The 12,234-nt window shown below is 42.1% G+C and overlaps 1 protein-coding gene and 1 long non-coding RNA gene across 9 annotated transcripts in view; one reads left to right on the top strand and one right to left on the bottom strand.

Moving 5' to 3' along the window:
• Positions 1-3,743, bottom strand: part of DIAPH2 (diaphanous related formin 2) — an 893,504-nt gene extending 889,761 nt beyond the window's left edge. For 2 of the 3 annotated variants that reach the window (XM_033412217.2, XM_049705082.1), the window contains exon 1: positions 3,419-3,742. In XM_033412217.2, the coding sequence (XP_033268108.1) occupies positions 3,419-3,553 (135 nt within the window). In that variant the 5' untranslated portion in view covers positions 3,554-3,742. Of the gene's footprint in view, positions 1-3,418 lie in introns of all 3 variants that reach the window. The other variant, XM_049705081.1, reaches the window with a different exon arrangement.
• Positions 3,744-3,930: 187 nt separating this feature from the next.
• Positions 3,931-12,234, top strand: part of LOC117197991 (uncharacterized) — a 441,633-nt gene continuing 433,329 nt past the window's right edge. For 3 of the 6 annotated variants that reach the window (XR_004478903.2, XR_007474952.1, XR_004478901.2), the window contains exons 1-2: positions 3,932-4,114; positions 5,062-5,134. This is a non-coding gene — a long non-coding RNA (uncharacterized LOC117197991). Of the gene's footprint in view, positions 4,115-5,061; positions 5,135-6,299; positions 10,182-12,234 lie in introns of those variants that run through there. The other 3 variants (XR_007474953.1, XR_004478902.2, XR_004478904.2) reach the window with 2 other exon arrangements.

The following is a 12,234-nucleotide window of genomic DNA, read 5'->3' as shown; positions in this document are numbered from 1 at the left end:
CATGGTATGTGTGTGAGGACTGCTGGTTCTACCTTAACACTAGCCTCTATTAATGGTTAAGTCACTGCCTTAAAAACGTGGGATTTAGGATGTCCCCTTCATGACACTTCTAGAGCTCTCTGTACTACTTGAGTTGACAAAATACATTCCATGGTTGACATCAAATTACTAATTAAGATTCATGCTGTTTGATGACATGCTACAATCTGGGCCTAACCAGATAGTTACATAAAATACAAAGCTCTACTACTAAGGCATTATCCAAACTGTGATGAGTCCAAAACAAGGTTGCCTTCATTAAAAAGAACCAAAATAAAAGGGTCATTATGAGGATGCACAGATGAAGAAAATGGAAGTAAGCTTTGTCAAATTGATTTAATTAATCTCAAGCAGAAGTCATTAAGAGTCCTGAAATGTCGCTCTGAAAAAATTCTAATACCCATCAAAAGGTTGAGGATATAAATGAAAGTAGTTCCTCTCTATAGAAAACATGCCTTCCTTCTCCAGTTTCCCAGAACAATGAGAAACTAAATGAAAACAACTGAATCACAAGCCTTATACTGTACGCATCCACTATACCATAGCTATCAATTTAAATTTTGTATGCAGTAAAAACTTTCATTTTAGCTAATACTATATAGATGTGTGTAATTAACCGCTTACTCCCAGACGCACTATCTTCAATATCTACCACTCGTGTGGTCAGTGTTATTTCCCTTCTCCCTTGTCGGTGACCTTCTCCTCTCCCCAGTCCCTTCAAGTGGAATCAACCGGCATTTCCTTTACTCTCTCTCTGGTAACCCAAAAGTTCTTATTCTTCTATAGGAGACATATGCCTTTGAGAAACTGATGAAAACTATGAGGCCCAGAAAACTGAATGTACCTACATACACTCAAATTTTTTCATATGACTTCAGTTTAAGAACCCTTATCCCCCATAATCACCTACACAAATAATTTCTACTACCATATGGCTCTCTTTTACAATCCCCCACAACTCCTTTACACACACACACAAACACAATTAAGGACTACTACAGTGGTTAACAACATAATACTCAAAATAATAAAATTTAGTCTAGGTAAAGCTTTATTTTACCAGCAATATTTATTAAGAATCCCAGATGAACTCCTCTCTACATGGCCTCAGAACATGTTGAGCACTTCAATAAGACAACTCAAAATAAGGAGTAAGGCATTTACTTTAAAAGTTTTCCAAGTCTTATTATTTGGTCAACTTTCTTGCCTTAAAATGTGCTGAAATGTCTTCCTAAATTTATGTTTATAAACTCTGACATATCTGCTTGTAAAATCAGGTAAGGCTCAAAAATTATTTTGAGTACAAAAGCAATTTCCCATTGATATTCACAAACTCTTGGATTCAAATACTTGTTCTACTATATCAAGCTATACTCAACACCAAATAGTGTTAGCTAGGAACTGAAAGTGATACCATCTCATAACTTTCTAGTTACCTTGTCAAAGCATAAAAGATGAAACAGGACAAATGACCAAAAGGATGGGAAGAATAGAATCAAGGTGTTATTACTAACAGACAGAGATAAGTGCTTTTTCTTGAGCTCACACATCCTAAAAGTGGAAGGCTCTTGCTAGATGTACCAAACTCTTTGTGGAAACTATCAGTTCGCTTTTACTTTTGCTTAAACTTTTAATCACTGTTTAAACCAGTTTTGTACTGGATCCAAAAAGAAAAAAGAAAGAAAGAAACATGATCACTCTTTTACCGCAAACTGATAAAATTTCAACATCAGGATTTTTAAATACATTAAACTTTGGTAATACACTCGCAAAACTTTTCTAAGTTTTATAACAGGGGCACCCATTAATCCCATTAACCCCCTGCCAGTATAGACAATTCACAAAGAGCTTGTGACTCAGTTCCTTCACTTGTAAATACTTGGGAGGGGGGGAATATGAGGACACATCAAGTAATTCTTACTTTGCCTCAAGTTAGGGTGGAATTGATGAGACTTTAGACTGGTTGTTTTATTCTACCCCACTAGGTCCCTTTCCACATAATGGAAGGCTACATATTTCCTGTAACGATAACACTTCGGTCACTGTTTTCCAATCTGGACAGTTCATAATTGAAAGGCAAACAGCAGGCAAGGGAGAGAAGCACAACAGGTACATACCAAATGGCCAGATACCCTAAGAAAAGGCTATAGTTATACGTCACTGCCTCCTTCCTTATTATAATCAAGTTGCTGGTTAAAACAGAAAACTAGATATGCAACATGGGGCTTGTGCTCCAGACCTAAACGAAGAAACTTCAGACAGAGTATTTGCTGAATTTGTGCTAGAAAACCATATCCCCTCTGCCACCCAAATTAGAAAGTTTATTGATAAACGTCTGCCTAATATTTGACAGTGTTGGCAAAAATAGTCTTTGGCCAATATACTGTAAGAATTTGACCTGTTTTTAAGTTTCACTATTATTAAACCATTTTCCTATAAGCTGAAGGAGAAAAAAAAAAAAGAGGAACCGTTTTAACTGATGAGTTGAAGACACTCCAGTATTTCTCAATCTAATACCAGGCCCCATAGATTTCATTCCTCTGCACATGAAGTCAGGGGCAGGAAATGGACTGCTCCCCACTGGGGCACACACTCTCAGGACGGGGAGATTTGTGCGGTCTGCCTACTGCTTTTGAGCGTTCTTAATCAACTAACTGGAAGTACTGGACGACTCTGACGATTACACACACGACAGTTGGTGGTACCTCAGCCAGCCTCTAACTCCCACGCTCCCCCCACTCTTCCAAAGAAATGTTTCTTGGAAGAGCACATGGAGAGGCAAGGGGAAAAAATCATGTAGGCGCCTCTTCCTTAGATATCTGGTCAAGTAGAAAGACTGGGGGCCTACGTTGTGTGTTTTTTGTTGTTGTTTTGGGAATTTTTTTGTTCGGTTGGTTAATTGGTTGTTTTGGGGTTTTTCTGTAAGTCTGTGGGTGGGCTCCCAAGTAGTGGGACTGAAAAAAAGAGCTAGGTTCCCCTGCCCGAACCCTAAGCTTTAAGAGGCAAAAACCCAGCAACTGACAAGGGTGGGAGGGGAATGGAATCGCGCAAAGAACGTTCGCGCCCACAAGTTAGACAAACAGCAGCCCCTACCCGGTACTCGGGGTCTCCCCAAGTTGGGGTGGGGCCTTTCTCCTTCCCGCACCGCCTCCCGGGCTGCCAAGAGGGAGAAAGGGGTTAAGTGAAGAAGGGGGTGCTCTTCCGCCCCCACGCCGTCTCCGCGCCTCGGCGTGGCCGCTGCTTTAGCGGCTCCCGGAGTTGTACAGCGAGGTCGCGGTCACCCTTGGGAGGGGGCCCCGGGTCCCCCCGTGTTCAACGGCAGGAGGATCCCGGGGCTCTCGCTGTCCCCAAGGCCGGCGGGGGCTGCGGGAGCACTCACCAATTTAGGTTTGTTTTTCGTTTCCTCTTCGTTGGCGGCCCGGTTCCCCGCGCTCCGCTTGTTGCTTCGGCCCCCACCGGGTTCCTCGCCGCAGCCTCCGGCGCCCGACGCCGCCGCCGCCCCGGGCTGCTCCATCTTTCTCCGGCCCTGTCACCTGTGCCCTGGAACCCCACCTCTCCTCCACTGAGGAAGCCCCTCGGGGCGGTCCCGCTGCCCCGCGTGGATTTGGCAGCACCTCCTCCTGGGAGGGAGAGAGAGTGGGTCTGCCGAGTTCACGTCCCCGGGGCTCCCGACGCGACAAGCCGTTGCCACTACTCTGCGCTGGGGCAAGCCCTGCCCCCGAGCGGCTGCAATTACCACGGTCGCCGCCGCCGCCGCCCTCAGGGTGGTGTTTAGGGTGGAGGGAAAGTAGGTGCCTATCTCTTTAAGAGGGCCTCCGCACACGTGATTCATCAAAGTGCCCGCAGTCCGCCGCCCGGGCGCGGAAAGCTGCTTCCTACTCCTGCTGCCGAGCCGGCCGGGCTACTGAGCATGCCCGGCACGGCGACAGCTGCCAAACTAAAGGACTTTAAGCTGCGGTTAAGCACTGATTTCCCTTCCTAGGGGCCTAGCGTGAAATGGGAGGGAACTAGCCAAGAGAGAGGAGGTGTAGCCCATTTTACAGATGGGGACACTGAGGCCCGGCAGGATTCACGTGTGAGTTTTACCTGAGTCTCCGCTTCCACTCGTGTAGGCCAGAGCACCTTTCCCGGCTGGCCGAGGCCTCGCTGGGGGTGTGGTTGTGCTCCACTCCGTGAGAGGGGTTGATTGGCAAGGCAACTAGCATCCTGTAGGAAAACCCCCAAGGGGAGCGCTGATTAATTGCCTAGACAGACTGTACGGGTGAAAGTGGAAGGAGTGGGTGCTTTCTGTTGCCATGATTGCGTTGCGACCAAAGAAATACAGTCGTTCTTTTATTCCCAGGCTGCCAGGTAGTAGAAGCAGCAGGCGCCCACTGCTTAATCCCAAGGAGGTGTAAGGCTCTTTAGCCAAAGCACCTATGGAGAGGTAACAATTGGATTGAGTGCTATTTTCAGTTTCCTGAGCTACTTTAGGTTTATAGTTGTTGTGGGGAGCGAATAAGATCATGTGTGTCAAAGCTTTGTTAAAAATGTAAATCTCTAGACAAATGCTAGGTGATTTGGTGCAGCGGCAGCAACAGGGCACCGCTGGTATTCGTAATCTTTCCTCCTGCAGTTGTCAGGAAGAGGCCCACGCCGCTTTAAAAATAAAGTTCACATTGAGAACATTAGCGGGGCCGGGCAGAACTTGAATGAACCACCATCATACAATCTAGAGAAGCTACCTGAAATGTAAATTTAGATACCAGGTCTACAAACATGCTCATGTGCCTGTTATTCAGGTATCTTCAGGCTATGACCCTTTTGCCCTTCTCCCCTTCAACCTAACTTCTGCTATGCCGAAGCTAATATGTTTATGAACATATTTTTTGAGAGTGCATTAGGATAAATTTGACCATGCTGTAGGTGTGATTGTGATGAGGCAATTAACTTGGAAAGTAGAATAAAAAGAATGTTAGACATCTGAAAGCGGTCTTAATCCTGGCTTTGCCATTGTCATTAACTTTCTTTTTAATCATGCAGATGGTAAACTACCCAAGGACAGCAGAGAAGAGGGAATACATGCTCCCAGACAGGATGGGCAAGGAGCCCTAAGGTAAATTTGCTTTGTTGAAGTTTCTGTTTGACTTAAAATTTGATGTATATTCTGAATTTAACTCACTACACACACACACACACACACACACACACACACACACACACACACACACGCACACTCACGTGTGATTTGAATTACTTAAATGCCCCCCCCTCCTGAAAAATGGCATAGAAGTGGTTGCTGCAGTAAGATGTGACCTGGTTATCCACTGCTTTCACTTAATTCCTGTTTGAGAGATGTCGGTGTGAGCCATAGCTGAGTAACCCCCAAGCTCAAATGTTGCTTAATAATCTGCCCAGTAGATCTTTATTGAGCTCCTTAGAGTATACCAGGTGATATCCAGAGTGCTGTGGGTTAGGAGGATGAAGCTCACAGTCCTGCCCTTTAGAACCTCCTAGTCTACTGGGAGAGGCCAGTTGTTAATGACTGTGCTTCATTGCAACACATAGGAACAGGGAGCCCACGGAGCACATGAGGGGGGTCACCACCGGAGTGTCAGAGACTCTGGGACACCTTACCAAAGAGGATGATGTTTGAGCTGAGTCTTAAGGGTCTGACTGAAGACACTAAGTATTTGTTGACAGCCTACTAAGTGTTTGATACCCTGCTAGGCATTGAGGGTCCAGTGGTGAACAAGACGGATGTGGCTTGCTCTTGTGGAACTTTCTGGCTATCGGGAAGGATATTAAACAAAAAAGTATTGAGCAATTACAAGGCAAAAAAGGAGAGTGAAGAGCATCCCAGGCAAAGGAAATGACCATAGCATGTGCAGAGACTCTGTGGTTAAGAAATTGGAGGTGACGGATAGGGGCTGCTCTTGGCAAGAGAAGCAGAACAGATGAGCAGCTTCCAGATCATGAAGGTCCCCACTTGTAGATCTCATTGGTCTGGTTTTAAAAGCGGTGAAGGCGTTGTAATACAAGTGACTTCTGTTTTGAGTGTGTGAATATTTGAAAATGGATCAACATTATTTTGAGTGTAAGGCTGGGTTTCACCATCCTCAGGCCAGGTGAAGCTACATTTGAAGTCAAATGAGAGGTACATGTAAAAGATGCATAATCTGTACTGCAAAAAGTGAGAAAGTTTGTCCCTGAGATGGCTTACATTTGACTTTATTGTGGTTATCTCAGCCCCATCTTAATTCTGGCTGTTTTCTTTTCAGCATTTTGTTCCAGTTAATGTAAACAGTCATTACAAACAAACAAACCAACCCCCTTCCTTCAAATACCAGGGCCTCTCTCGGAAGCTAACACACAAAAGGAGCCACTGGTCCCCTGCAAGGACACTTTGTCCACTGATTATGAACCAGGCACCTCACCAAGTGCAGTCCTAGGGCTGATCCCACTACATTTCTTTATTTTTACCTTCCTGGGACACACAAATAGGCCGGTGGATGGAGAGACATCTTTTCTCTGATGCTGCAGAAAGAAGAAGGCTACTACCATCAGTTGGGATTTCAAAAGTGTGTGTTAGACCCGCTGACCTTGTAGTCTCTCCCTCTGGCCTCTCATGAGTTTAGCACCCGGTTAACATTAAAAGCCAGCCCTGGGAAAAAAGAAAGATAAAAGCCTGCTAGGCTCTTTCTTCAAACTGATCTTAGAGCCATCCATTACCCCAGAGGTTTCTTTTTATTTTTTCAATTGGGGTAGAGTTGTTTTACTATGTTGTGCTAGTTTCTACTGTACAGCTAAGTGGAGCAGAGTTCCCTGTGCTATACAGCAGGTTCTCATTATTTATCTATTTTATACACATTAGTGTGCGTATGTTAGTCCCAATTCATCCTGGCTTTCTGTGTCTCCCTTCTGCTACGTGTTCTCCTCTAAATAATCTGGGCCATTAATAGAGAAATTAAAGCCAACATGGATTAGACAAAAGTAAGAAATAAACACCTCCAAGGTTATGGAAAAATATTTATGAATTAAAGGTTGCCTGAGAATAAACAAGTATTTATTAAGCACATACTACATGGGCAACACCAAACTAGATGTCGTGCGAATAAAAAAGTACCAGATGTTCTGCACTAAAGGCATACATGTCTTCCTGAAGAATCTCCTGTTCTGCAAAATTGCACACTAAAAATAACAGGGCTTCTGGGGAAAACGTGGTTAGGGAAGGTCACTTAAACCCAATGCAAATTTGTAATCAGAGCACTAATGTAAACAATAACCATCCTAATAAAAACACTCAGGAGGTTGAATCTCCACTGGCATCTGCACCCAGCATCACAGCCATCAATGCTTGGTAGCCTTCACGCTTCCTCTTTCCCCAACGTGAATCCTCAAGGGCATTTACTTTTAATAGATGCCATTTTCATCAGAATTAAAAATCTAACTGAGGAGTAACCAACTTTTTAGAATCACACAGTGAAAGGTCTTCACAGCTTCATTATCAGTACTCACAGCTTCACCAGCTAGTTTAATGTGATGGGAAATTTAGAGGTTGTTGAAATCACTAAACCAGTCACAAAAAAGGGGCAGTTTTGTGCAGGATTCTTCTTTTTTTCTGAAAGTCTTCATATTGTGAAGGCTTCTCTTTAATTGTGAGAAAGCTGGCTCCTGATCACGTCAAAACTTAAAGTGCTAAAACACTTCACACGTGAACCAGCTGGCCTTCCACCTAATTTTAATGACACCATTCTCCTATTTACCAATCACTAATGTGCTATTTGTGGTACACAAACCCTTGTAATGGAACAGAGTGTAAAATATAAATTCTTTGCCATCAAAGGTATAAAATCTGCTTGAGAAAACAAACAAGGAAACAAATGTGTGGAACAGTAAGAGCAAATTGGCTGCCTAATTCGGAGGTCCTGACCCAAAATTCAGGATAATGTGGTGAAGGGGTGAGATTTGTCAGGCCTAGAATAGAAGAAGTTTTCAAGGAGAACTTGAACTGCCAAGGGCTGAAGCAGAAATCATACTTGAATAGCCAAAGCAAAGAAAGGAAGTAAGGAAAAGACAACATATGGAATGGCCTGGAAACAATACTGACCAATAATGTAGAGGGGCCAGTGGGGCTTGAGTAGAATGGTGAGAACATAGATGTTGAATAATAGTAGGAAACATGGTTCTCCCCATAGCGTTTGCCCAGTATGTAAACAGATTTAAATATAAGACATAATAGTAGTGACTGATAAGGATATTTAGCAGGAATGTTATAAAATAAAGGAATATTTTAAGGAGCTGGTCTGGCAGTGGTATGCAGAATAACTGGACACTGATTCTCCAACTTATTTTTCTCTCAGTGCAGAATTTTTTTTCCCCCAAACAAAACCTTTACAGAAGCTCAGTATGTACAACAGATACAAATCTAGCTGACCTGTTTGAAGTTACTGTGGGAATGGAGATTGCAGTCCTCATGACCGCTTGGCTTCTCTCTTATCCTCTGAGGCGACCCTTTGAGGCACCAGTGCTGAGCTCTAGCTAAAACTAGATAGAATCCTGCTGGATAAAGTCATGAGGATCGGAGCTAGAGTAGCCCCAGAGGACATAAAGAGAAAGGAACGGATCCAAGAGATGTTTAAAGGAACACACTGTTCCTCTCCACAGATTACATACAGGAAACAAAGGGAATGAAAAAGTAAACAAGAATTACTAAAACGTTGGCCCAAGGCAATAAAAACCTAGTAGTAAACTGGGAGATAGTATCTTAACAGGTACTTGTCGTTGGCAGGCAGAGCCAGACCAAGGAGCCTGATACCCAGACACTAAAGAGACTCATTAGGTCAGGACAGGAAAGCTAACAAGGTTCCTGTAGTCACCAACAGAAAGAGTCTGGAAAGGCTGGTAAAGCAGAAGGTTGTGTAACAGTAGGCAAGAAGGCAGACAGCTAAACTCTGGAAGTCTAACGATGGATGTCCTGTCAGGCAGGCAGAGAATAGAATCCAGTCTGGTGGCAGGCACTAGGCAGAGAATGAAGCAAGCAGTACGTAGTAGGAATCCAGTCAGGGGGTTTGAGATTAAGAAACAAATGAACAATCCCTTAAGAGGTCTGGAAAAACAGTGCTAAACAAGGCAGCGCACCAAGCCTAAATGAATCGGCATGTCAGGTGAAGTCCACGAGAAAAGGCAGAGACAGGCGAATAAAAATGGCACCCAAGAGACCCAGTTACTTCAACTGGTCTGTGAGATCTAAGTAGGACCGGAAGCAATAGGCCCACTGGATGCTAAGCCACCAAACTACTGAAATACTGCTCCTTAAATCCTCTCTGAGTAGAAGCAGGATTGGTCCCAGTAGAAGAAAAGTGGACAACAAGAAAAGGCCTGGAAACAGTAATGACCAATAGTAGTCACTTACCTGGATGTAAAGGTTAATGTGTTGAGTTGTGATGATTACAGGGTTTGGTGTAGCTAAGACATAGCCCAGCAAAAATCAGTCTAAGAGATAATAGTGCCAATGTCTCCTTTTGGGGAAAATGTTGAGACTGCTAGAGACTGAGAATTCCCAGATTCGTGCTATCTATGGTTTTATACAGTATGCTGAAAAGCAACCCTTTGAATTTTATCTGGAAAATATGCTTCTAACAAAGAACAGACTTCCTGTTCTACATTAACCAAAGCCCCCAGAGTGCTTTTCAAGAGTGGCTTAACAGATCATAAATGGCAATTGTCCAATCTATAAGTTACTAGGACATAAATGTAGTAATAAACAGTGAGAGAAAAACGTTCGGTTTGCTTGCTAAATTATGTGGATCACAGAAGCACACATTGGTGGTTATAGGGATGCTATCTATTTAATGAAATTGAGTTTTTTTTTAAATCAGTATAAACAGTCTCTTGAAGATGAGTATAGTTCAAAATTGAGACTACAATTATGCAAATAAAATTGTCTCTTTTACTTTGTGGTTTGTGTTTATTTTCTGACCTTTTCAAAATATAATTAACTACATGAAAATTAAGGAATATATGTTTGACATCTGTAAACAATAAAAACATTTTCATATCTGGGCATCAGTAGTTAGGCAAGTCTTAGAAATAGGTTTATTTTTGTTTTACATATTCTCCCACATAAATTTTAACAGCTTTATTGAGATATAATGCACATAACATACAATTCACCTTTTTAAATGTACAATTCAGTGGTTTTTAGTATATTCCCAGAATTGTACAACCATCACTGCAATCAATTTTAGAATTTTTTCATTGCACCAAAAAGGATACCTTCCTTAGCCATCTTCCCTCCCCAGTCCTCCCAAACCACTCCTCAGACCCCCACCTCAACCCCCAGCCCAAGGCAACCACTAATGTACTTTATGTCTCTGTAGATTTGCCTATTCTGGACATTTCACATAAATAGAGTCATACAATATATGGCGTTTTGTGACTGGCTTCTTTCTCTGAGAATAATACTTTCAAGGTTCAAGCATCCCACATCAGTTTTTATTTGTTCATTATTACCTATTTTTTTCTTGGATGCAAATACAGGTCACTTGTTTAAGCCACCTCCCCTGTTATACACACAGTGACATATACCTACTTAAAATTCCAAACAGTTGACATTTTCACACAAACACCAACCTTGCCCCTCCTTTCCTGGCAAAACCAGGAGATCTGGGGTTTGATTTTCCTATACAGTGATATAACAGAAGAATTTATTTCTGACCCAGGGCCTAATGTTTTATGGAAATGACCACAAGCACCATACTTAATCAAGTATACATTATGTACCAGAATAACTCTTAGAAGTTTACATAAATGGATTCAGAGAATTCAGAGAAACCCAGAAACCAATTACATTAAATTGTGTTTTAACTAATACAGTAGCAGAGAACATATAGGTCTTTACTTTCAAGTGTTCCATTATAACATTTTAGAAGCTAAAATGTACATCAGATTCATTCAGGAGGTCTTCTTTGAGATTTGCACATGAATTTTTAAGAAAATTTTTGGGAAAGACTTTTCATCATTGGATGATTAATTGAAAACTAGATTCTAGGATATCTATTTTGCTGCTACTTTTATTGTATTTATTTATTTTCTCAAGTAGCCCTGTATCATTGGCTTTCTGCCGCCTCCAAAACAGAAAGGCTAATGTGAGCTGCCGTCTCATCAGTACTACCAGCTTCACCTCACTCCCTGACATTATACAAGGGCAGACCTGCCTCTAAACTCTATGAACCAACCCTGATTTGCATCAGAATTTCCATCCTTTAATCCCTCACCATGTTGTTGCTTTACACCATCAAAATGCCTCAAAGCCTTGGCTTTGATAGTGGCCAAATTCAAAGACACACAGGGCCAAGCTTGATCCTAAATCTACAGAATAAATCTTTTCCATCACAGGCACAGCCCTGTGATAATATATAACTGTTATTAAAAGATTGCTTTTTTCCCTTTTATACTATTTTCGATTATTAAAACTGTAAAGTAATTAGATTTTATTTTAGCTAGTATATTAGAACTTATACATATAATTTTAATTAAATAATATATTAACACATATTGAGTAGTAACTATATCTAGGGCATGGTGCTAAGGATAAGTGACATACACTATGAATGATCTCAACGGGCTTAGGATGTAGTCAAGGCAACTGACAAGTAAGTATACATTTAACAGCAAAAGAATGTTACAGAAGCATATAGGAGGAAGAGAATAGGGGAAGTTTCATGGAAAAGCTGGACCTTTAAGTAGTATCCCAAAAGTTGAAAATTAGAGAAAAGGGCATTTGAGAAAGAGGGAACAGCATGACCTACAGCATAGAGAAAGGAAAATGTGGGCTGAGTTTGGAAACTGACTAGTCATCTAATGGGGCTGGAGGGTAGGTTTTGTAATTGTATAGTGGGAGATAAAGCTGGGAAAGCACAATGAGACCAAGGTGGGAAGTCTTGGAATGCCATCCTGAACTCTGAATTTATTATTTAAGCTGTGGAGAGTCATGAGAGATATATGAACAGGAAAAACACATGAGTAACCCTATGTTTTAGGGAAATGCTCTGGCATTGGTATGTAGGATGGTTGTAAGATGAGAAACTAGAGGTGGGGGATATATTAGGATACCACTTTCAAAAGCCATTCTCTCATTGGGGAATAAGTATGTTAGCTCAACCTGAGTGCCAGCAATAGGAACCTGACATCATGTAGGTATCCAAGATAGTC

The sequence above is a fragment of the Orcinus orca genome, chromosome X (assembly GCF_937001465.1).
Source record: "Orcinus orca chromosome X, mOrcOrc1.1, whole genome shotgun sequence".
NCBI classification, from domain to species: Eukaryota; Metazoa; Chordata; class Mammalia; order Artiodactyla; family Delphinidae; genus Orcinus; species Orcinus orca.
The sequence above is the reverse complement of the archived record's forward strand: the minus strand, read 5'-3'. Positions and strand labels throughout refer to the sequence as shown.